At 46.8% G+C, this 26,384-nt stretch overlaps 1 protein-coding gene and 1 pseudogene across 9 annotated transcripts in view; one reads left to right on the top strand and one right to left on the bottom strand.

Moving 5' to 3' along the window:
• Nucleotides 1-9,940: 9,940 nt before the first annotated feature.
• Nucleotides 9,941-19,616, top strand: LOC129144469 (small integral membrane protein 14-like; annotated as a pseudogene).
• ADCYAP1R1 (ADCYAP receptor type I) overlaps nt 18,025-26,384 on the bottom strand; it is a 127,037-nt gene continuing 118,677 nt past the window's right edge. For all 9 annotated transcript variants that reach the window (XM_016958684.4, XM_016958683.3, XM_016958687.3 and 6 more), the window contains 3 exons: nt 26,122-26,251; nt 24,579-24,620; nt 18,025-22,989 (listed from right to left, as the gene is read on the bottom strand). In XM_016958684.4, coding sequence (XP_016814173.1) covers nt 22,801-22,989; nt 24,579-24,620; nt 26,122-26,251 — 361 coding nt within the window. In that variant the 3' untranslated portion in view covers nt 18,025-22,800. The remainder of the gene's footprint in view (nt 22,990-24,578; nt 24,621-26,121; nt 26,252-26,384) is intronic.

The following is a 26,384-nucleotide window of genomic DNA, read 5'->3' as shown; positions in this document are numbered from 1 at the left end:
GCCGTGTGCTAAATGTCTGCCGTGTGCTAAAGCCTATACATGAACAGAGGCAGAAGGTGGGAACATGACAGGAAATAAGATTGGGGCCAGAGAGGAATCGCATAAATGGGCAAAATGAGATCTTCAGTCCCCTGCCACCCTCTGCTGTCTGCCAGAGATAATGTCTCTTGCCATCATGGAGTGCCAACCCTAGAAATGAGGCCTGGGGGCAAGGAACAGCTGGCTTCTACCCTCTGCTACTATTGTTTACCTTCAGAAGCAGAGGAAAGCCGCCACCTAGCTGAGACCTAGGATATGCCAAGAGACAGGACTCTAAGGGCAGGATGCCCAGTTGAGGGCCACAGTGCAACATGCTTTCTGAAATTAGAGAGTAGAGCAGAGTCCCCAGGAATCAGATTGTTGATCAGCCTTTTAGAAAATCCTCAGAGCTGTAAATGTGGGGGACAGGGGTTACTTATCCCCAGATCTTGCCTGGCTTTCCGAACAATGCAAACAGGAAGTGAGCTGCTGGTGGAGGAGAATCCTCCTGAATCCCACTCTCAAATGAAGCTGTGGAGAAAAAGGGAGGAGGGAAACCCCTCCAGGGCCAAGCTGGAGGTCAGCCAGGTATGCTGTGTTGGAGAGGGAGGCCCACCAGAATCTGGAAACACCACTCTCTCCAGAGCAGCCGAGAATACGTGCTGCCTCCAATGGGTTCCCGTTCCGCGTGGACAGCTGTTCTCAGCTGAGCCAGCCCAGCCATGCACTGCCATCTCCAAGGAATGCTGTGAAGGCACTGATGCGGTGGCGACCCCAGAGATCATCACAGGAGGTAGGGGAAGGCCTTGTGGATGAGGTCTCACAGCCAAATGAGGGAAACTTAGAGATGCTCTGGAAATATACATGGCACTTGGGGGTGCTGGCCCAGAGGGCATCTCTGTGTTATCCAGCCCTTGGCGTAGCCACTGTGCTGTCCTCTGTCACGGGCCCCAGTCACACCATCACAGATAGAATCCTGGAGGCTCAGTCCATAGCAACAAGCCTTCATCATGTGCTGGCGAGACAAACCCGGCTTAACAGAATCGGCTTTAAAGACTTGGTTCAACAGAGTCAGGAAGCTACCTCCAACCCAACTCAGTGCCGGGTGCTATTATTAGGCATCCAGATGACACATAGGTGGCATCCTTCTTCAAAAAGGCTTCGGTGCTCTTCAAGAAGGGAAAAACCAGCTTCTAAGGGCCACTTTGGCAATACTGGGGGCATTTTTCATCATCATGACAGTTGGAGCTGGGGTGTTACTTGCATTATCCGGCAGGGTCAGGGATAGTGGATGTCCTGCAGTATTCAGGGCAGGTCACACTAGAAAGAACTGTCCCATATCCTGCACAACTTTCCAGTGTCCTAACAGACCTTTACATAGGCAAAAACACGTAGGGTTTTACTTAAAACCTAGGCCAAGTGTAGGTTTACATTTAAACCTAGATCAAGAATACAACTCCTGGGCCAGGCACGGTGGTTCAAGCCTATAATCCCAGCATTACGGGAGGCCGAGGCAGGTGGATCACCTAAGATCAGGAGTTTGAGACCAGCCTGGTGAAACCCCGTCTCTACTAAAAATACAAAAATTAGCCAGGCATGGTGGCGGGCACCTGTAATCCCAGCTACTCGGGAGGCTGAAGCAGGAGAATCGCTTGAACCCGGGAGGCAGAGGTTGCAGTGAGCTGAGATTACACCACTGCACTCCAGCCTGGGCAACAGAGCCAGACTCCAGCAAAAAAAAAAAAAAAAAGAGAGAGAATACAACTCCTGTTTGTACTACTTAGGGTCCCCTAACACAAAGTATTTGGGGCATAGTTTCAAATCCACTGCATTTTCCCAGGAATGTAACTGCTTTGCCAATCGAGGGAGGATTAAACTCTCTCTTGTCAAAAACTTTCCTAAGATGTGTTGGTATTTCTGGGTAATCATGTCAGTGACAACAGTGGTCTTTGAGTCACTGGCACATCGGCAAGAGTCTGCACTTGCAACTGCTGCATTGAGGTGATGAGATATGTAGGTACAAGCATCTACTTCCTTATGTCTCCTAGTGTTGTCCAATAAGAGCATTTACTTATTGGATGTAAAGCATTACAATTTAATGCCCCCTCTTTCTCCTTTGTTTGCAGCTAGATCATTATAATCCCTTTAAAAAAATAAGTAATATATATGCATACTCATACAGACACATACACAGACACAGAGATACTATAGATTTCATCTCAGGAGAGTAAACTGGGTGCAACAGTCATAATGAGCTACATTGTGCTGAAAAGGGTTATTTCTGGCTCAAATTACATGTGCACATTGTTCTTTGCTCCAGCAGAGGGAACAAGAGCATGCCAAATATACAGGTTTTTAGTGTTTCAACAACAAAGTGGCTCAGCTTTCTGCTGTTCATTGACCACTGTATGCCACATGGTCACACCCAACTTCAGCGACCTCGGGCCAAAGTCACCCAACTCTGTTCCCTGAAAGAAAAGGATCAGAATATTTGGAAAATCCCTAATGACAACCCAAGTGTTAAAAAAAGGAATGTTCGGTTTTGTGGAGTTGTTAAGTCTTACATTAGGAAGGTCCTATCCCACACAAATTAGAGAAAAATAACTTCGAATCTAAGGTCAGTCTGCATCAGAGTCATCATAGGAGCCTTTTTGGAGGAGGTGAGATTTGCAAGGTGGGCTGCTAGGTTATGGGAACAGAGGAAGACTTTTCAAAAGTGGACTGGGTGGCCATCAATGACAGACTGGATTAAGAAAATGTGGCACATATACACCATGGAATACTATGCAGCCATAAAAAAGGATGAGTTCATGTCCTTTGTAGGGACATGGATGAAGCTGGAAACCATCATTCTCAGCAAACTATCGCAAGGGCAGAAAACCAAACACTGCATGCTCTCACTCATAGGGGGGAATTGAACAATGAGAACACCTGGACACAGGGTGGGGAACATCACACACCGGGGCCTGTGGTGGGGTTGGGGGAGTGGGGGAGGGATAGCATTAGGAGATATACCTAATGTAAATGATGAGTTAATGGGTGCAGCACACCAACCCGGCACATGTATACATATGTAACAAACCTGCACGTTGTGCACATGTATCCTAGAACTTAAAAGTAAAATAAAAAAGTCTACTGGGTGGAAGATGGATATCATTCAGGGTGCTTTAAAGAATACCAGAGAACAGGTGACTTATAAGCAACAGAATTTCACTTATAGTTCTGGAAACTGAGAAGCCCAAGATCAAGGTGCCTGCAGAGGTCCAAGATCAAGGTGTCTGGTGGGGACCCACTTCCTGGCTCATCCATGGCCGTCTTCTCTCTGTGTCCTCACATGGCAAGAAGGAGGGAGGGAGCTCTTTCAGATCTCTCTTATAATGGCACTGATTCTATTAATGAGGTCTCCACCCTCATGATCTAATTGCCTCCCAAAAGCCCCACCTCCTAATACCATCCAACGGCGGTTAAGTTTCAACATACGAATTTGGCTGGGGAGGGGGCCACAAACATTTGGTCTGTTGTAATGTGGAGAGCTAGAGAATGAAGTATCTTGAACACCTACTGTATACTGACAGGAGCTGGACACTGTATGCAAGATTTCTATGGAGAAGCCATTTGCCCTAAGTTACACACTTGGGGTTCCTTTCTGTTCTACCAGGCAGCCTCTGAGCGGGAGAACAGGCTGAGCCAAGGCACACTGGCTGGAAAGCTAGAGGCTTGTTTAATAGAGACAGGATTCTGGCCTGGCTATTGGGATCCTAAGAAGGAAAAGGGCAAGTGGGCATTATGGAGGACCCTGAAGTTCACTTATTTCCACCAACTTCACTGGTTAACTCCTGTGTAATGGGATTTTGCTGTGCCCATGAGGCATAGGAAGATGAATAAAATACATGCCTGCCACCAGGCTTATAGGTCAAAAAAAAAAAGGACATTTTCTCTCCTGAGGCTGTAGGCCTTAGGAAGGCTTATGGGATCAAAGGACAGTGTGGCTGCAGGACATTGGCATGGAGAATGGAATCAAGAGAGCAGCTATGCAGGATGCGTCAACCCTGGGCTCTCTCAAAGGCACAGTTCCTTTGTCCCAGGGGCATCTCTTGGGTAGTCACAGGTATTGGCTGCCTTCCTTTAGACCAGAGGACCTGGGCTGCACAGCAGGAGGGAGTGGCAGATGAGCAAGCATTACCGCTTGAGCTCCGCTTCTTGTCAGATCAGCAGTTGCATTTGATTCTCACAGGAGCTCAAGCCTATTGTAAACTGCGCAGGGAGGGATCTAGGTGCATTCTCCTTACAAGAATCTAATGCCTGATGATCTGAGGTGGAACAGTTTCATCCCAAAACCATCCTCCTGCCACCCAGTCCGTGGAAAAATTGTCTTCCATGAAACCAGTCCCTGATGCCAAAAAGATTGGGAACCGCTGCTTTAGAAGGCTGCCTCTCTGCGGTGAGTCCAGAACCCAAACAAAATGCTTCAGTGCTTGTAATGTTACATGGAAAGCCCAGAGAATGTTTCAAGAGCCCAACTACAGACTTTGGTTTATTTTGGGTTTTGTTTTTTGTTTTATTTTGCTTTGCTTTGTTTCATTTTGTTTTGTTTTTGAGACAGACTCTTACTCTGTCACTTAGGCTGGAGTGCAGTGGTGCGATCTCAGCTCACTGCAGCCTCCGTCTCCCAGGTTCAAGTGATCCTCCCACCTCAGCCTCCCAAGTAGCTGGGACCACAGGCATGCACCACCACCCCTGTCTAATTTTTTTTTATTTTTAGTAAAGACGAAGTCTCACTATGTTGCCCAAGTTGGTCTCAAACTCCTGAGCTCAAGGGCTCCTCCTGCTGGGGCCTCCCAAAGTGCTGAGATTACAGGTGTGAGCCACTGTGCCAGACCCCAAATACAGACTGTAGAATAAGTTTGGTGTCAATGCCATGATTTAAAGTGAGTATCCTCAGCAGGAACTCAATGGAAGTTGACGTTGACTGAGCCAGTACCATCGGAGATGAAGAACTATGACAGGAGAAAGGTTCCAATTGTTATAACTAGATAAATGAATCACCTAATTTCTCAAGGGTAAATTTTTGGAGAATTGTAGGAAAATGGATCTGGTGACAGTATCTGGTTGCCATATTTTATTTTCACTATTGAACGTAAGTTGTCTAGGTACGGTGGCCACATCCGTGATCCCAGCACTTTGGTAGGCTGAGGTGGGTGGATCGCTTGAGCCCAGGAGTTCAAGACCAGGCTAGGCAATATGGAGAAACCCCATTTCTAAAAAAAACAAAAAACAAAAAACAAAAAAATTAGCCAGGTGTGGTGTGGTGCACACCTGTATCCCAGCTACCCAGGAGGCGGTGGGAGGATCAATTGAGCCCAGAAGGTCAAGGCTACAGTGAGCTGTGATCCAGTCCCTGCACTTCAGCCTGGGAGACAGAGTGAGACCCCGTCTCCAAAAAAAAAAAAAAAAGAACTTAACTGAATTCATCTTATTCTCCATTATTTGTTTCCTGTTTCTTTCCCTCTCTGCTAGAATTATTGTGCCAGCGATAACAAGATTGTCATATCTGCTGCTATGCCCCAAGGCCTGCAAGAGTGCCCAGCTCATTGAAGGCACTCAGTCAATAAGTGTCAGTAGGCTCGATGAACAGTTCTTCCATGCCCAGATCTAACCTGACCTTCAAGGCAAGTCTTCCCTAATCCTGAAACTGGACCTTATCATTTCTGGGCCTTGTTGATGGCACATGTTTTTGTCTAGATTCTGTAGCAATAGAGCCTGAAGTAGAGATCCTTGAGCAGGGATCTTACAGAAGGAGTGCATGGGGAGACACTGAAGGGCAGTGAGGAAGCGGGGATGGGTGGAGGAAGGAGCCAGGCCTCAGCAGAATCAGCCTCATGCTGATCCAGCAGGAGCCACTGATGTGAACCACAGAGGTTGTCCCAACCAGAGGCAAGGCGGCTGGGCGGTTACCCCTACATCCCTCAGTCACTGGCTACCGGCCACCCTGGATGAGAAAGGTGAAGGGGGTAGTCTTACCCCTCAGAAATCTGCTAGCAATTGTCTGCAGAAGAGGGCAGGGTAAGCTCTTAGCAACCCAACCTGCAGCCGCTGGACTGGGGAAGGCGCCTGGTCCTGGCACTAGCAGCTTTGGCGAGGATGCATTTCCCTGTTTGCCTTCTTTTTAGAGTCTTTATTAACATTCTTAAAAATAATAAAGCTTCTTGAGATCAAGATTCTTATCTCTTTAACTTTCATGTCCTCAAAAGCATCGGATGATGGACTTAGTAAATATCTCAATGAAAATCCAAAGATGGATGGATCAGTTACGTTAGTGTTTACAATCTAGTGTGAAAATTCTTAGACACATGTTCACTTTCTAAATGACACCAAAGCCATGCTTCTTATATTTATGTGGTCTCAATAAATAAGTTTTCTGTATGATCAGAAAAAAAAAGTAAATGTGTGCTTTATCAAAAAAATATAAAGGGTTAAACCACTGCAAAATCCTCTGTACGACACATTCTTTCTACAGGCAATGTAAGACTAAAGTTTTTCCTCCAAATGTAAATTATAGTAAATATTTTAACTTGTTCTTGCCCTTCATTATCTCACTTATGAGTCATTGTGTGGAAACAAGCCTGGTTGGCAGAAAAATCGGAACTGGGAAGAGCTCCTGCTATTTCCAAAGGGGAGCTCTTGGCTGCTCGTGTTACCAACCAAATGACCAGAAGAGGGCAGTGCACACCCAGACGCTGAATTTTGCCCTAAGAAACCAAGATGGGGAACTTGTTGAGGGGCAGCTTGGCTGGGGGAGGAGTGGCTCTGAGTTCCAGACATATTCTGTTGTCTGCTGCCTCACCCGCCACTCAGGCTAAGTGACTGTGGTTGGGTCACGGCCCGCTGTAAGTGTTCCTCTGCTTGGGATCTGCCTTTCTGTGCTTCCAGGTTTGCTACTGTAAACCAAAAGGTGCCTGCAACAGGTCTCAATTTAGAAGTTTATTTTGTCAAGGTTAAGGATTCATGCCCGAGAGACAGGTCTGTGCCTTTCTCCAAAGATGATTTTGAGGACTTCAATACTTAGAGGGGAAAGGGTAGCTAATGGGGGAAGAGGAAGACATTTTTAAAAGGTGTGAGTTCATAAGAGGCAAACAGTCGCATTCTTTTGAGTTTGATCAGCTTTTCTCTATGCCAGAAGGGGTAGAGGAACAGTCACTTATGAATTCATCTAGCTCAGTGGATCTGCACTTTTACCTAAGATAAAATAAACATAGGGCAGAGGAAGCAATCAGATATGCATTTGTCTCAGGGGAGCCGAGGGATGGCTTTGAGTCCTGTGCTTTGTCCCGTACCTATGAAGAGAAGCTATCAGTGTACTTTGTCGGGGTGAAATTCAACAGAACTGTTTCAGGGTTGAGACACTGGGTCCCAGAAGGAATTTCCCAGTGGGCAAATTGTGAGGGAGGGAGGGAGGATTTTTTTTTTTAATCTTTGTAGCTATCTCATTTAGCAATAAAATGAGAGACAGGTTTGCCCCCAGTTCCCAACTTCACTTTTCTCTTTGGCCTACTGATTTGGTCCTGAGATTTCTTTTCCTTTCACACTGCCCCATGGGCTGGGCCCAATCTCAGGCCTGGTGTTGCTGAGAAGCTCAGTGCAGCCTGGGTCTCCCATAGGCCACAGGGCAGGCAAACCTCTCCTCAGAGCTGAGTGTGTGGTTCCAATCAGGGATGGGGCTCCAGCCAGTCATTGGGGGGCCAGTCAAAGCTGAAGATGGGGACATTCTGAGGACCAGGGCTGGGTCTGATATTTTGATTGCTTGAGTGGGCGACAGAGAGCAGTGTTTCCTTAAATTTCCCCCCAAAGATATAAATCATGCCATTCGCAACCTAATCCTTTCCTCTGTATCCCTTTCACTCTGGTGGGAGGACTCCTTTCCAGCAAAATTCTTTCTTGGGAGCAAATAAGGACTGCAAACTGCCAGGTCCCTTTCCCAGGGAGGGGCCTTTCCATTGCCACTACATCATTTCCAGGGCCTAAGTGTGAGGCCTGGAACCTGCCTACTCCTTTCCCAGGAAGTGAGGATGAGGATGAGGATTGGGCTTTCATGGGAGAACTCTCCATGGCTTCTACCAACCCTGGGGCCTGTCCCAGTGGATTCTAGGGGCAACAGAAGACTCCCAACTGAGCTATCCAGCTCCGAGCCAGCTGCCAGCTCTTCCCCACCCAGTCATTTCCGCTGCCTGGTTCTCAGCTCTGGAGCCATGGGGCAGGCTGGGATGAGATCTGGGCTTTGGTGAGAGTAGCCCCTTGGTTCCTGAAGGTGTGAAGCCTGCCCCTAACTGCAAAGATAAATGAGGACTGCAAAAGGACCAACCAGCTCCCCGACTCACCACTTCAGATGACTTCTAGGTCTAGAAGCCCTGGGGAGCCAGAATGAATCCCGGACCCTCCTGGGGAAAGCTACTCTGTTTTTTATAACATTGCCCTGTGGGCCAGACCCAAACTCAGGCCTGGTGTTGCCAAGAGGCTCAGTGCAGCCTGGGTCTCACACAGGCTACAGGGCATGCAGACCTCTCCTCCAAGCTGAGTGTCAGGTTCCAAACAGGGATGGGGCTCTAGACAGTCCTGGGGGTGCCCAGTCAAAGCCAAGGATGGAGGCCCTCAAGCCTTCCCCTCTCAAGCCTGGGGCAAGAGACGACCCAGCCACCTTCCTCTCAGCCAGTTGCTGGTTTCCATTCCACTCTTCATAGACCATTAGCAGCATTTGATCCAGATGACTGTCCTCTCCTTCTAGAAACCCTTTCTTGGCTTCCCTGTCACTACACTCCCCTGGCTTTCCTCCTACATCCACACTCTGGATTTCTGTTGTCAACTGGCATCGTTCAAATATATTCTGGTAAAGAATTTTCCAGAACTAAAGACTTGAATTAACAGACTGGCAAAAGCATAACATGTGCCAAACAGGGTAAGAATGAAACTGTACATCAATAATAAAGACCAAGCTTAAAGGCAACCAAAGAATGAAAAAAAGTGTCAGGCTATTTTTATCTTCAAAAACAATAAATGTCAGTAGCAATCACAGTGTAAAAGTGTTGAAAGAAAATAACTGCCCAACTAAAATACACAGCCACTTTCTGAACGCAATCTTATAAAGACTGAGTGCTCTCCCCTACACAGAACTACTTCAAAAGATTAACTTCAACAAGAAGGAAAGATTGGAAATCAAATATGTTAAGCAAAGAAGTATATTGATAGAGCTCAATAAGCTCAAACTACAAACAATTGTAGTAACTATATTTAGGATTTTAAATAAGGTATGCCTAAAATAGTAGACAACAATAACATTCTGCAAATGTAAATCTTGGAGAAAGTTACACATGCTTAAGTATGTATCTTGTTTTGGAGAAGGAAAGAAGGATGATCAACTTTCAAGTTTTATGGAAAAACATAATATTAGGTATTTTGTTAAAATTGTAAATGTAAACAACACAATTAGAATAGAATGTATATTTGCCATATCAGTAAAAGAAAGGGAAGGGAAATAAGATAATGCAATGGAAGGCAAAAAAAAAAAAAAGAGAGAGCAGGTGAGCAGGTAGTGGGCGAAACAAAGGCATGGCGTATAGACTGTAAGGTAATGAAATAAGCTCAAAATGTCCTCAGTCGCAGTGAATAACCATAGACTAATTATGCCCATCTAAACACAGGCTATCAGTTGGGATTAAAATAAATTTTTCATCAATATGTTACATAGAAAAGATATATCTAAAATATAAAAAAGACAGCCCCTTCCACTCTATGAGGACACGGTGAGAAGGCACCATCTATGAACCAGACAGCAAGTCCTCTTCAGACACCAGATCTGCCAGTTCCCTGATCTTGGACTTCCCAGCCTCCAGAAGTATTTAAACAGCCAATAAAATCAAGCTGGGTAATCATGGCAGAAAGTGAGCTTGATCCCTATGAATATGTTCTCATGAATATGCGATGAGAAGGCTGACCAGTCTGTTGTGGCAGCCCCAACTCTGCTGCACAGAGACAGATACTTACAAGAATGACCAGGACCCTGTGATGATAATGGCATCAGCGCTACTATGATCTTGATGGCCTGGCTGGTGACTGCAGTTGTCTTGTTCCTACTGAGACCTCCTAATTGAAGAGGATCCGATGTACCTGAAAAGCCAACCAGTCCTCATAATGAACAAGATCCACCTGCTCCTCTTGTGGCTAATTTTGTGATACGGGAAGTGAAGGTGGTTAACACCTTGCAGGACCAAACGAACAACAATGACCAGAGTACTCTTAATTCTATAAGAACTGTTTTTCCTTTTGCATTTGCAATATGGGATGGGATGGTTTCCATGAGCTTCTAGAAATTTCACTCGCAAGCTTATTTTTGCTTCCTGTATTATTGCCATTTCTAGTTACAGTATATTTGAGTAAATTATTGCGTTTTTAAAAGTCACATGGGGTTGGTTGTCCTAAATTTAAACATTCCTTTCATTCTGCTTGTAACTGTGATCATAATTTTTGTGATGATTTCTGGTCTGATGGAAGGAAATTTGACCACTCTGCATTTAAATATTTTAAATAGTTTTGATAGCTTTGTAAATTCCTTTTTTATAAAGTTATTTGGGGTTGTCTGGGATTGTATGAAAGAAAATTAGAATCATACTGTATTTATATTTACTTTGGTAGGTTATTTGTGGGTGGCAGTTTTCTCTAGTTCTTGGGACTATGGCAGTTCTTGGAATATTTTACAAATTGCAGCTGAAACCTGTATCATCCATTACAACTGGCTTATGTGGCTAAAGTAGAAGAAGAGAAGAAGCGAAATGGTTGTTTACTTTTTTCCTACCCCCATTAAAAATGTCTAATATTAAGAAAACTTTAAATAAACATGGTTGATCGGTATGGTAGGTGATTCACAGTCCATTATCTGACTTTGTAACGTAGCCTTACACAGTTCATGAACGGAGGAAAGCATTCATTCTTTCTGTCTTTGCTCAGTATAATCTGTATAGTAGTAATTTAAGCTATGATTTATGTTTAAAATGAGTCCCTCTTGGGAAACTTCTTTTCTGTGCTAATATTTGCCTGTTAATATGAAACTATCTGAAAGCTGTATTAGGGCCTGTTAGGTTACCAACATTTGAATGCTTATTTACTTATTTACTATATAATTTTATTTTAAAAAGTCTTTGAGGCTTTTATTATCCTTATAATGACTTATTAAAATTGTAATGAATTATTAGTTTATTTCAAGGAAAATGAGAAGTAGTCAAGGATCTTCTCCCCTTTTATCTCACTCCCGTTTTATTGGTAATGGGATGAGTTGAAATGAGAAGGAACATTAATATAATTTTGAAATGTATACAAAAGTAAAAGTTGCACTGTTTTGCTCAGTTTGAAACAAACTGAATACAAATAGCATTTTAAAAGTCTGCATGACCTATATGGTTGTGGATATTTTTTCTATCAAGTGATTGCAGATGATTTATGGGGACTAGAAGATATTTTGATATCAATGTAAGGAATTTTTCCTCTGGCAGTCTAGCTTTTTACTTTATAAATCTGAGAAATTACTTGCATAAACTGAATAAACTTCTGTATGTCATTGTACAGTTAAAAAACATAAAGAGGCAAAAAATTGCAAGTGAATGGGTAGAAACAGATAACACCATGTGTACATTAACCAGAAAATTGTTGCAACTATATTACTATCAAACAAAATATAATTTAAGGCAAAAAGATAAGCATTAATAGAAACACAGTGAGGCATCCCTTAGTAGTAAAAATGAAATGCTATCTGCCTCTCCTTCCTTCTTCTCTGAGAATTGTTGAAAATTTCACACCCTTGGATCCAGCTCTTTCAATTCTAAGTCTAGAGAAACTCCTGCACATGTAAATAACGAGATCTTCATAAGACATTGTTTGAAATAACTTCAAAATGTAAAGTACATACGTTTCCACAGGGAGGACAATGACTATGCCTGGCAAGTTTCTATGATGTAATATTATACAATTAAAAGGGAATCATCTAGATCTAAATGTACAAGTATGAATAAATAAGTAGCACATAGAATTACTTAGAAAACAAAGGCAGAATGATAGATCTAGTGTGATGCCATTGATGGAACTTAAAAGCACACAGTCACACATGCTAAATAATGTTGATGGATATTTACTATAAGTACAAAAACATAAATGGTATGGATACATACTAAGTTCTCGTTAGTGGCTGCCTCTGGAAGGGGAGAGGGAGGGAAATCAAACTGAGAAATACCACAATGCAGACCAAATTCCATCTGTCATGTGTTCCTTCATAAAAAAAAATTAAAATATCTGAATCAAGCATAATAGCATATTGTTAGTTCTGGGGTGGACACAGAATTTGTTGTATTGGTCTCTGTACTTTAGTGCATTTATTTTAAAAATTCATGATAAAAGGATGCCTTTTCTATATCTTGCCCATTCAAATAACCCTCCTACCCATCAGTCCCTAGGAAAGTCCATGAGTAGATCAGTCAGGTGAGGCCCGATCAAGTGGTTCTGATGATAATGCCAAGGACTCCCTTTCCTTTTGTTATTCCCCTCTGCCTCCCTTGTTGTGTGATTCATCTTGAGGATCCCTACCATGTTCTCTGAACAGCTCCAGTTGTTTCCCCCATAATTGCAAATGACTGTGGCACCTGCAAGCCTCACATTCTCATGTCATGCTTTCCAGGGGACAAGTGGGTGTCTCTCCAATAAGCTTCCTCACAAAAAAGAGGAATCCCTCTTTCCCAGAAACCCTAGAAATAGACTCCTCACATGGCCTGTGTGTCTGTCCCTGGGCCAGTCACTACAGCCAGAGGAATGAGTGATAAGGGCCATGTGGCCTGGCTTGTTTATCTGGACCCACCCCAGAGGCTAGGAGTGTAGGCACCCAAACCTTGTGTTTGATCATGAGGTGGGAAGTTTCCATAAAACAAAATCAGGGAATTATTGGAGGGAGCTGAGGGCAACGGAGGCTGAAGCAGCAATTACAAATATTTATTAACCCACAGATCCCTTAATACCTTAATTATACCTTATCACACACCATGCCTGGTTTATTTATTTTAGTCTTCTCCACCTGACTACGAAGACAAAATGTTTCTGGTTCATTCTTGATGCCAAACTGTGCCCTCCATGCTTCTACCACATAGTTAGTTTCCAGTAAGAGATTCTTGAATGGAGGGGTAACAGCCATCCATCTAAAGAGTGACCTGAATGCTCCAGAGAGCACACGATATCATTTGAAAACAGGGACCTCAGAAATCTCTGGTTCTCTGCATTACGGGCTTCAGTCTTGTAAAACTGAAAAATATCTTCCTGTGATGACAGACAAATGTGGGTCATATACAGCACTTTCCAAGCCCCTCTCTCTCACTTGGATCTCAGAAGTGTGTTCACAAGATCTTATGTTTTTGGAAAATTTGGAAAAGTAAATTATTTGCCCCAAATTGGATAAGCCTACAGCATCTCTCCACCCTAACATCTCCTCTACCACACCTTCTTACATGTTGGGTAGCACTCAACTGCCAGGAACACTTTGGGGATCCAACGAAGGGGAGGTTAAGTTAGAGAGACACTCAGTTTGGTTCAGTGGGTTTCACATGAGTGTGTGTCATTGCTTCATTATACAGTGATATTATACTGTCCTTCCAGGAATACTCTTGTTGTTCACTCAGCATTATGTACAAAGGCAGAGATCATATCATATCATCATATTAAAATGTCCTACAGTGCCTGGCAGTGTGCACAGTGCTGCAGAAACAAAGTTGGATGTGTATGGAGCCAGGTGCCAGTCTGTGAAAAAAATCTTCCAGTCATCATATGTGTAACACTGTAATTGGAGGATTCTGTTTTCATTGGTGCTGAGTCCAAATGTTCAATAATAAAACACAGATTTTGATTAACTATGTGACTAAATTATATTCAAATTTTATGAATAGAAAATGATATAAATGTTATCAGCTAATAAAGAGATGATCAAAGAGTATGCAACCAAAACAAGTAGGCAAAAAGCATCAGAGAGTAATTAATACAAAGATGATGTTGTTTTTCTGGATTTCATAATGTTTATGATAATTGTCAACTTTTCTCATTCAAAAAAACCCTTATTTTTATACCTAATTTTAATTAAAAATTTTTCATTTTGTATTAAAGAGGATTCCCCAAATTATATGAGTTTCCATCTTCATAAAACCTAAATCTGTCTTTGTTCATATCAGATAAAAATAGGCCACACAGACTGCCAAGTAGGTACAGTCTTGGAACTGTCTGTGGTGCTGGACCCAAGGTTCACTTGGCTCTCTCCATGGTACTTACTGCCCAAGCCAAAGCTGCTCCTGGTGGTAAATAGTTGGGTTTATTAATGGAAGTCAGGCTTAATGTCATAGGAATGGATGCTTTTGTCCATGGAAAAAGTGTCTCAATAGGGTTAAGGAGAACACTACAGATGATTCTCAAGTATTGGGGACACCCAAAAGATAAGGGCATCAAGAGTATCAGCTCAAGGAGAACTCACCCCAAGCCATGCCGGAGTTTATATCAGGGACAGAGGGGAGGAGGGACCTGGGGTGAGGGAGAGGAACCTAGAATACAATACACTGCAGGTGGGGGCCTTCTGAAAGGGGAAGGGAGAAGAGGGTGACTGAGAGGGGTGGTCCTGAGAGGGCCCTGAGGGTCAGAACAAAGGCCCTGCCCACTGCCTTGGTGGAAGATGTGCTGACTGAAGCTGAGATATCACTGCAAAGTCCCCATTCAGCTGAAAGCCTGTATGAATTGGAATGGATACATATGATGTCTTTGTAAAGGTCTGCCATCTGCTAAGGACTGCCTCTCTGGCCTAGAAAGAGCATATGGAAGAGCTCCTCATGACTGGGTTTCACCCACAGAATTTACAACTTTGCATCCAGGACAGTGGCAGAGGGAATTTCCAGGTTCACACCAGAATAATTACTGCAACGGGCTATCCACAAGGGCACAGTATAACAACATTGGGAGGCTCAGAGCATCTACATTAGTTCATTTTAGGGCAACTGACAGTCAGAAATTACAAGACCTTCATCCCTCCCAACACCCCCATCACTACTCTGAGGATCCCCCAAATTAAAAAGAGACTACTTAATGTAGAAAGCACCAGGGCACAGAATCCACTCAGGAACTGCATCCATGAGGGAGAGCCTACCAGAAATGGTGCAGACATGCTCTCACCCCTTGAAACTAGACTAGTTTCAATGTGTGGGAAGGCACAGCTCCCCACTTCTGATCAGGGGCTTTATGGTCCAGGCTGGAGACTGTATTCCTGAGTTTGTTCCCAATATAGTAAAATAGGACATAGAGCCATATGACTCTGGTTTTCCACAGGTGTTGAATGAACCCAACTCACCACTAAGGACTGCCCAAAGATTTTTATGACACAAACTACTTTTTGCTAGTCAATATCCCTTCTTTCCTTCCAATGTTATTAAGGTTGCACTGCATTGTCTGCCTTGCAGTGAGGTGTGGCCATGTGACTACACACAGGATAATGAGATGTAAGCAGACATAGGCCTCTTAAAATAAGATGACTGAAGAAGGGGAAGAGTTCTTCTGCCTTCTCTCATTTGCTTCTAAGTCCAGTGACATCCAGAGCTCCAGAGGCCCTGGAGCTTAGGGTGCCCTCGAGACTAGAACTCACCTGTTAAAGATAGAGGAGCAAAAAGAGAGAAGCTTGAGTCCTCAGAGAGACCACAAAGCCACAACACCTGTTCTGGACTGTCTACCTCTGGACTTCATATGAGAGAAGTAAACTTCTGCCTGCTTTAAGCCACTTTTTATTGGAGTTTTTGCTGTCATATCCCACTGAACTTGATACTAGTTGTTTCAGAGACAGTCTAATACTTACACTGATTGAGACTGAATGGACATCTGCAGGCTGATTTCCTCTTGGAACGTTTTGCTTTCTGTTCTAAGACACTGGCCTGAGAGGAAAAGGAAATTAAAGCTCCTGTTGCGAATGTCTATGCTTGTTCTCTGCCTCCTGGGAAGGTAATCATTGCCCAGGCCCATGGTTCACAAACAGGGACTATGTTGCCCTTCCAGTGTCCTCAGTTAGAACCTGTAGAACAGTGGATCTCAAAGTGCTGTCTCAAGACCAGCAGAACAGCCACAGCTGAGAACCTTTTACAAATGCAAATGGTCCAGCCCTACCTCAGACCTGCTGAATCAGAAATTCTGGGGGTGGGTCCCACAATCTGTGTTTTCACAGCCCCTCAGGTGACTCTGATACAGGATAATGTCTAAGAACCACTGGGTTCCCAAGAGGAATTATACACAGTACCAGTAAAACAGACAGCACCATCAGGGACAGCCAAGATTCAAGGCATTTTTAGAGGGTCTTGGGAGAAATGAGGGCTTAGTCTATCAATGTTGGAAAGTGGACAGAGGAAACAGGATTTAATAAATGCTCACATGGACCCAGGAGTTTGATGATCTTCACTGTTGCCAAGAAATTCAAGCTTAATGTGAAATTCAAGCCTTTCAACTAAATTTTGGCTCTTACCTTTGCTTTTTGGATGTGACCTCTTTCAAAGGATGAAACATGGAAGCTCAATTCATTATGGTCACATCAGTGAAAGTAATATTTTTCTAAACACTAGGGAAGTCTTCCTTAGGATCAGCCAGCAGAAACTGACACAAGGAGACTAATTTTCAGCCTTGAGCATAGGTTCCATTTTGGAAGCAACTCAAAATATCTGCTAAGTGGGTCATATAACATAGCCTGGTCATCTCCTTTAGGACTGAAAGAAGAGGTGGGTCTGGAGAAAGAGGAGCAGACACAGCCTCTGAAAGCAGAACTAACCAGTGTCCCAGCTTGGGAACACCCCCCTGAACACCTGGGGGCATCTGGTGAGTGATCCACACAGCCCTAGCTGATTGCAGGGCTCACACGCTATTAGGCTAAAATCCATCTTTTCATTGACTTGACTTCTTCAGAGTGGCCCACCTGATTGCTGGAGGAAGCTGGCCCTGCATTTGCTATAGACCTCAGGCCTGTTGTAGCGGGCATTTATTATTCCCAGGATTTTATTGTTATGTTTAGAAAATCTTCAGGCTTGTGACCCTGACCTCAAGGTAGAATCCAGAAAAGTCCAATTTCCAGTCTTCCTTGTAGCGAGGACACAGCCAATCCAATGGTGTTGAAACTTTGATGCGGAAGTGGGCAACTTGAGGAAGAGGGCTGAAAGTGGAATCTCATTTGATGGTGAGAACAGCAGCAAAGCTCTCTGCTTTCAGAGGTGGCAATAATTGTGGAGTCATGTCCCTGGCATGGAAGAGACATCACTGGGGTGGCAGCAGCAACAGGGGCAGCAGTTTCATCATCAGTCATGCAGCATGATATGGCTTCAGATACCTTGTCTAGTTTCTCCAGCCTTACAAGAATTCTATGACCAGCTCAACATCTTTTTCATAAACTCATTTTCTGACCTAGCAAAAATTATCTTCTTTTGCTAGCAATGAACATTATGACCAATATGAAAATGGACACTGGGATTGTGACAATCAACAGAACCTCGAGGAAATAAGGGTAACCTTGAATTGGTTATCTGGTCTGGCTGGGACTGATGGTTTGGAATATCCAGAAGTATTAGGGGATGGGATCCTGGAAGCCAAGGATATACCTGTAGTTACCTGGGATGAAATGTTCTCTGCAGTCAATGTTTTGGGATATCTGGTAGGTGCTCCCATGGTACAATAGGAAGGTCATGATTCCACTCAGTTTCCATGATCCCTGGAGATCCTTTAAGGCCAAGACTTCTAATTTACTTTTTGAGTTCCATCCTAGGCTCACTCAGGCCCACTCTTATATTTCTCCTTTGGAATCTTAAAGTCCACTGGGCCTTGTATACACTGGATTACTATGGGATGATCAAATTTTGGGGGTCGTCCTCTCCCCTTCCCCCTCCTCTCCTCCCTTCCCTCCACTTATGCCAAGTTACAGCCACCAGGAAAAATGGCAAAACATTTATTGAGTCATCTACAGCAGTCTGACATCCTTAAAATCCTGGACAAGATAGTGAGCACAGCATTAATGGCAGCAGCAGTAGCAGTAAGGTCTGTGGGGCTTAGCTTTACTGTGGGAGATGAAACCCAGGCTGGTCCAGCTCCCACGAGTGAGGCAGGAACCATGTCTGAGATGCCAGGGGCTGCATCACTCCAGCCCTGACAGAGGCAAAGCTACAGAAGACAGACATCAGACAAGACACACATAGCCAAGTGCAGAAACACCCCAAGACTGTGAGTTCAGGAAAAGAAGGAATGGGCACACCAAAATGTCCCAGATCCTTGAAGTTGACTCCCAGGGGCATGGCTGCTATCACCCATACGGAAGTATCCTCACTCTGATCCCAACAGAAAACTGAATCAGCGGATGCAGGTAAAGCTAGAATTCTGTGTCCATCTGAGCCCTCTGGCCTCCCCCTTACTCCTGATGCTGGTGGTTTTACAAATGAGGCACAGGTTAACTTAGGAGGGCTCAAAGCAGTAGATAAACAGCAAGGAATCCCTTCCAGCAGTCTTCATCCCAATAACAAGCCCACATCTGTGTAGTTTCCAAAATCTTTTCACACACAAGCCGTCTCATTTCAACCTTATCCTTGGCCTGTGGGACTAACAATGCCAATGAAGTCCTCCCCATTACCCAGATTAGGAGGCCGAGGCCCAAAGAAGGTAAGCCCTGGATCACAGAGCAGGTGGCTAAGCCCAGGTTAAAAAGTAGGTCTCCCCACACCACGCTGACTCCATTGCTTCTCCTGCAAGAGTCCTGGACAACCTTCGGTCACCAGAGCCCCACTCCTGTGCAAGGTTACATGTGTACTGCGTGGATGCTTTGAGTGTCACATTCTGCTCATGTGCAGGGCTGTGCATAAATTGGTGAGCCATTTACTCATTCAGATTTACAAAACATATTGGATCCCACCATGGTGGCAGGCACCATGCTAGGCCTGCGTGTATTTTCTCATCAGCCCAATGGGGAGGTTTGACCTATAGATCTCCAAGTTTCCTCCCAGCTTTAGTATTTTGTGAGCCTCCTCAAAGACATATGGGGAATAAGTCAAGGTCAAACAAGCCAGGAGCAAAGCGTGGAGAAGCCCAAGTCCTTGCTCCTTGCTCAGGGCTCTTCTAGCTGACTTCCATGGTCCCTGGGCTCAAGGAGGACTTTATGACAAAGTATTAATACTATATGATAATACTAAATGATAAAGTATTATCACTTTGCTGGCTTCACTTTGAAGTGGCCATGAAGAGGGCAAGGGTACTACTCAAAAAAAAAAAAAGAGAGAGAGAGAGAGAGTCCCTTTGAGCTTTCCCTTCCACGAAGAGTGAGGATCAGATGAGAGAGGTGAGTGGGCATCCTTGGCGGGGATTATAGATGCAGGTGTCTCTCAAGCCTTGGGCTTGGCTCTAGCTCCCTGTCCTTCTTCCACAAAGAACCCAACTTGGAGGGGGTGGGGTTAGAGAAGAGTCACTGTAGGCCACTGGATGTGTCAAGCAGGGTGACAGAGCTACACACTGGGATAGACAATGTGACTTGGACCTAAGTGGGGAGTCATGAAGTCTGCAGTGCTAGGAACCACCACAGAGCCACTGAACCACAGAGCCACCCACATCCTGCACTTGGACCCCCCTCTCTGGCTCCCTGACAGCCTCAGCATCCTTGACTTGGAATCCCATTTCCTCCAGGATGAGAGTCCCTCCCTGACACTGCCTCCCTGCTCCCTGGCTGGACACTCATGACAGAGAAAGAGCAATTTCTTCATCCCAAGGAGAATTCGGCCTCCGATGGGTGGGTTTCGTCCTTTAGGATTGCATAGAACGAGAAACCCCTTCCCAGGAATGATCATCAACAGGGGTGGAGTCTGACAAGCCTGCTTCTCCCCAGCCCCACTTTTCTCAAGCCTCTCAAGCTGTCTTCACATGACAGGATTTCTTATCCTTTCCTGGCCCAGGCAAATACCACAGTCCTGGGGCCCATTCCAAGTAGATGGCTGGTGTTTAGACAGAGTTCCAGAGATGCATTGGGCTATATACAAATCATCTAGTCTTATTGCCCATTTTACAGATTTGAAAACAGAGGGTCAGAGAGGGAAGGGTTTTACACAGACCTTATGCTGTCCCCCTACTGCCTGTGACCCTGAAGGCCAGAACCTCCTGGAACATTGAGAATACATCAGGTACATCTGCTCACAAGACTGGCAAAAATTCACTCAGACGGAAAAACAACCAACTAACCAATAGGAACCCGGCACCTCTATGAGGATGCAGGGCCAGGCTCAGGAAGCAGCACAGTGCATGGGGTTCAGGGTTGATTTTGTTTTTACTGTTTTGTGATGATGTCTCTATAATGCCAAAGTTTCTTCTTCCACAATGAAAACTGTTGGGAGTCATGATGAATGAATAGGGTCCATCCCCAGGGGGCTGCTCCTTGGATCTGGAGCTGGCCACTGGAGGTGGCACCCCACCCCAGCAAGGTATATATGACTGCATCTATACATCATGCCCAAGGCACCTGTTCAAATGTCCATGACCTAATCCTTCCTTCCAGGCCACCAGCTTCCACTGTGGTGTCCAAATGGAAGGGACAGAAGGTCCATTTCCAAGAAAGGGAAAATAAACAGCATCCTGTCCATCCCTCTACACACACACACACACACACACACACATATATTCATCAAAACCTGATATGAGGCACAATGATGAATGCCCTTTTACCTGCCTTGACTTTGAACTGGAAAAATCACTTAAGTGCAGGGCCTAGAGAAGCACTGGAAGTTGCCTCATCTCACAAATGGGAAAACTGGAGCCCAGAACAAGGAGCATCGTGTCCACAGTCACAGCAGTCTGAACCCAACTGGGATAGAGTCTAGTTCCCTGAACCCCAGGCCATGGCTCCTTCCAAGCAGCACAGACCCCCTAGCAGTGCCCAAAATGCAAGATGTCCACAGGACCCTTGCTTCAGTAATGCACACCAGTGCAGGTGGAGGGGATCATGAGGTCAGGTGCAGGGTAGAAGGGCCACTGCACACTCCAAGATCAATCTGAGTCACCAAGCATGCCCGGGAAAGGGCAGGTAGCTCCTTTCTTCCTCTGGCTTTGCCAAAGATCCAGGAACTTACTTGACTGGCCAAGGACACAGAGCTCCTCTCTAAATTACAGCAACAAGAGCCTTTTCCAGCCACTCTGAAAGCCTCTCCAGAAACATTTTCCCAAGTCTCCCAGGCCCCTTCCTCTTTATAAAATGAAGTAACATCCTCCTCCACCCAAAGTCCCCAAGCATTCCAGAGCATCATCATGAAACAAGTCTGCAAACAGAATTTGGACAGGAGTAACACCAAATGCTGACATGGAATGAGCTAGGCCACACACGGACCATGTACTCTAGCACTTTCCTCTACCTCCCCAGCTGGGCACTGCCCTATTTTACATTCTCAGGCTGAGGGTGTGCAACCTGCAGCTGGGGAGCCAGGGCGGGTGGTAGGGAGCAGCTGCCACATCAGCAGCAGCCTCTGCTAATGGGCATGTTGGGTGTGGCTTCTCCTGACACCCCAGCAGCCCATGGTGAGTCAAGGTCAAGGGCATAAAAGGGACATCTTTGCAGAGGTCTCAGAGAGATTTCAATAGTTGAGTCCAGGCCAGAGGAGCTGGTGTCTGGGGCTCCTCATCATCCATGGGAGTGGGGGTCGGGCAGCCCCGGGCTCCAGATTCGGGTGCAGGTGCTTCAGGATTCGCCGACATCAGAGGCAGGTGGCTGGTACATCCTAGTCATGGCTTTGACTTAGGGGAAATGGGGAGGGGAGGGCTTAAGGGCTCTCTGTGGTGTGCATGGTTGGAGACAGCTTCTGGAAGGCATCCATGAGGGTGGAAGAGGTGGAAGGGAGATGACCAGAAGAACCCTGTCCATCTTGAACTGGGGGTAAAACAATGGAGATGGCGAAGGTTTTCTTCCATGGGTCTCCCAAACTCCGTCTCTTTCGCAATCACAGCCACATTTCTGGCTCTCAGCTCCTTTTGGATCAAACGAAAAGCACCAGAACCTTCCCTGACCTGCAGACTCCCCACCCAAACTGAAGTCTCTGATGAGAAGAGCCTGGGAGCTGTCCCACTGCCCTGGGACCCAGGAGCTGAGCACCCGGACACCAAGATGCCAGGCGAGTGCCAGGAGGCCTGCACCAAGGGATGTTCTGGCCACCCGAGCTGGCCCTCTGCTAGGCTTCAGGGACTTGGGCCCAGGACTGAGAAGAGCCCCAGGGTGGCATGCACACTCGAGGGGTCACACCCAAAATCAGATGATGGGGGGCTGTTGGGGCAGGTACCACCCCAGCTCCCACAGGCAAGGTCTCTTCAGCCTTAGCTCACAAGGCCTCACAGCTGGGGTCAGGCCATCACTGAGGCTGACCAAGACACAGTGGGGTGGAGCTGAGACCTGACTGGAAGTGAGCAGGGACACTGGGGCAAAGGGGGAAGGGATGGGACAACTTTTCCAAATTTGAGGAGTATTTACATGTCTGGGGTCAGGGCCCAGGGGACCACAGTGGGTGGGACCGGTACCAAAACAAGGAGGGGACAATCCCAGTCTGTGCCCTGCCTCCTTCTCCCCCCTCAGGAGCCAAGCTTCCAGCCCAGGGCCTGCCCAAGGGGAGGGAAGAGGCGCAAACATGCGTGGGCTGGCACCTGCCTGCGGTCCCAGCCTGTGGATGGAGGAGAGGAGGAGGAGGGGAGCATGGCTCAGGTGGCCAGATTGTCAGCAGGGAGGCCAGACATGCGGATTTGGGAGCTGCTCTTGCTCAGGATGGAGAGCTGGGTGCCCCCATTCACCCCACTGCTGGCCAGAGACGGGTGTCGGTGCTTGAAGTCCACAGCGAAGTAACGGTTCACCTTCCAGCTTCGCCATTTTCGCTTGATCTCCGCTTGTACCTGCAGGGAGCAAATTGGGCGGTCACTTCCAGATGGACATCCTCTGCAGCCTCCAGGCCCTGTCCTGGCCTGGGGCCCTTCCCAGGCTGGCACTGCCACCCTCAGCACCCTCCCCACTCCCCAGTTGCAGCCTGCAGCCCTCAAGGTCTCCAGTGGGGGCTTTTAGCAGCTGTAGGCAGGAAAGCCTCTGAGGAGCTGACCGGAACAGCCCCTTCCCCTGCCACTTTCTGACCAAGACCCTCTAACGGCTCCCTGTTGTTTTCAGGCCAGGCAGAGAATAGTCCATTGGGTCCTTCAGGAAATCTTTAACAAGCAGTCCCACAGGGCAGGTGGATCAGGAAAGGATCCCCACTCTTGGCTGACCAGTAAGAGTGGGCTACACATTAGAATTACCTGGGGGGCTTTAAAAATTCCAGATGCACAGGCCATACCCCAGAACAATTATATCAAAAGCTCTGCACAAGACCCAGACATCATATTTTTTAAAGCTTCCCAGTCAGGGTTGAGAACCATTAAATAATGCACCCCTCTGGGAAAACATACACCCATGCAGCTCTTAGCATGGTGAGTGGGGGCCATGCTGAGTCTCAGCCTCCGTGTGCCTTCTCAGTCAAGCACCTTCGTGCAGTGCACAGACTGCACAACTGGAAGCAGCGCCTACACCCACCCTCTCCAGTTCCAGCTCCTACTTTCACTGCAAGCTCTGAACAAGCTACATACATGCCCACTTCTAAGCTCTCCTGGCCACTACCTGCAGGGCCCTTTCTGCCTCTCCTTGTCTGTCCTAATCTGATCCTTCTGTAGGTTGTCTGGGCGATCACAGAGCCCAATCTCTTTGTTGCTCAGATGCAAAAGAGGGAGGAGCCTGCCAAGGTGACACAGCTAAGACCCAAGCACTGGTGCAAAGACTCCCGCCTACTCTCAAATCCACCCTAGCCATTCAGTCCCCACTGCTGCCCCGGCACCTCTGTTTTGGGTTGTGCTCAAGAGCTTTACCCCAATAGGGTACAGAGGGAGCCCCTGAACCACAGCTCTGGCAATGGAGTATTAATAGAAGGTTCCAGGTCTCTCCCTGGGGTCTCTTCCAAATTCTCACAGTCTCCCTTCTACCAGGGGACAGTTTGGGCCAGGCTGGCTGGCCAGTTAAGGGCAACCCTGAGTGCCAGGCAGCTCCTGGCTCAGCAGCTCTGCCTAGCACAGCCTCATGGCCTGTAGGTCCTATGTCCTGTGCCCCACCCTTCCTTATTGTCAATTCCTCCTCACCATGGAGTGTCTTATGGAGAGGACCCTCCCAGGGAGATCTGCGCTCAGCAGAGCCGACGCTTTTACCAGGAGCTTTGCTCTTTGGGTGGGGCCTTAGCTGCACAGCTGGCAAAGTGGGACAGATTCCAGCACAGGGTGTGGGTATCAGGAGGTCCTGGCACCACACAATGCCAGGAGCTGTATGACCAGCCCCTCCTCTCAGTGCTGGGAGCCTGGCAGAGCCCTCTCTGAAGAGTCAGTCCCATGTGGCCAACAGGTGGTTCCCCTGTCTGCTCCCCAGAAAGCCCCACTTCCACTGCCAAGAAGCCAGACGGCCAAGGTCTTACCTCACCATTCAGAAAACAGTAGAGAACAGCCACCACAAAGCCCTGGGAATAGAGAAAATAAGCCTGAGGATGCTAGCAAAGGACTTTCTGAAATGCTGTGTGGGGCATGGAGGGAATGACTCTAGGAAGCAGAAATACACCATGACCTGGATGGGGGCACCTGCCCAGGGATCTGGGGTAAGATGGGACAGTTCTACTCTACCAAGATGGGCACACCCATGAGGCCACGTGGCTGGTGGTCAAGTCCTGTCCCACAGATAAATTCTAGCTTTGGATCTCACATTCCCTTGGTCAGATCCTTCCCATTCCCAAAGGCCAGCTTTATCCCACTTCCTATAAGAAGCCTTCCCTGAATGCCCTAGAATTTCTCTTAGCTCCTAACCATCCTGCAGGCTTCTGAGGGTAGGACCCCTCCAGGACAGAACAGACCTGTGCCATCCTTGTCCACCATCATCTCCCCAATCTGCCCTCCTTGGGCCAGATACTATCATACACAGCAATGCAGAACACCACGCAGAGCGAGTACTTGGCACAGCGTATGCACTTAGCTATTCTCTATATATTCTTTAAATCTACACCAAAAAAGCAGGAGCATTTTCTTGAATGCTGCAAATTAGTTCCTTGCAATCCCTGTGCCCTGTGCTGTTGTTTGAAGGTGTTGGAAGAATGATAGCTCAAGGACCCCAGAACTGGTCAGCAAGCACAGAGACAAGAGCCCTGGGCTCTCACTCCTGGGCCAGGGCTTTGTCTATGAGCCCATGAGGCCAGTCTCAGGTGAGACCCATGGTCAGTCTCACCAGACTAAGAACCTGGGCCCGGTTAAATGGCCTTGAATTAAAATGGTGGAGAAGGTCAAGTCAGATATGGAGAGTAACTTTCTGACCATCAAGATCAAATACTAATTCAAACAGCTGGCTTAGGGAGAGGCGCTCTATCCCCAGACACTCCAGGGAGCTGCCCCTGCCTTCATCCACCTACTGCTGCTCCCACCTGCTCATTTCCTCATGGTGATTCACCTAGCCCCTTACTCATTTCCAGTCCATCCACTCCTTCCTCCAGGCACTAAGGCAGCATTCTGTTCACCCTCTCATCCCCCCACTCACTCATGTCTGTTTGCTCATGCATTTGTGCAGCTCACTGGGCTCTCTGTGGCCAGGCCCTGTGCTGGGGACCTAGATGTAGGTAAGACAGAACTCAAGGGGTACATGGCCTAAAAAGCTGAAGGCAGGATGTGGACACACTGGGCTCTTGAGGACACTCCACCCTGCACCCCAGGCTGCTGGGAGATGCCATCTCAGGTCACCCAGGGTGGGGGCCAGGAGTGGGGGCAGCTGGCTCAGGATACTCAGATGCAGTGATGGGTAGACACCAGTGTGTCTTCTTACAGGAGCCCTAAGGGTAGACAGCAGACAGGGCTCCCTCATCACCTCTACTCTAGCACTCACTTTACAGTCAAGATTAAAGAGGCTCCAGCACCACTTGCAGGTGAGCAACCAGGCCCTGGCTCCCAGTGAGTTCTGTCCTCCCCATGTGCCACACCTACCTGGAAGGAGCCCAGCCCCAGCTCAAACACGAGTCTTTCCCTTTTGCTGACATTCTCTGGGGAGAAGGCAAATACTGTGTAGTGGATTCCGAATAGTGGGATGAGCAGCAGGGTGGACCGGGCCAGTCGCCTGTCGGAGGAAAGCAAAACATCTGCTCTGGGGACTTCCAGGGCTCGGGGCCAGAGCCACGGAGGGCAGAGAACTCAGCCCCAGTCCCTTATTCTCCCTCCAAGCTGGGGCCCGTGTCCACAGACCCCTCAGC

This window comes from Pan troglodytes, chromosome 6 (assembly GCF_028858775.2).
Source record: "Pan troglodytes isolate AG18354 chromosome 6, NHGRI_mPanTro3-v2.0_pri, whole genome shotgun sequence".
Lineage (NCBI taxonomy): Eukaryota > Metazoa > Chordata > Mammalia > Primates > Hominidae > Pan > Pan troglodytes.
The sequence above is the reverse complement of the archived record's forward strand: the minus strand, read 5'-3'. Positions and strand labels throughout refer to the sequence as shown.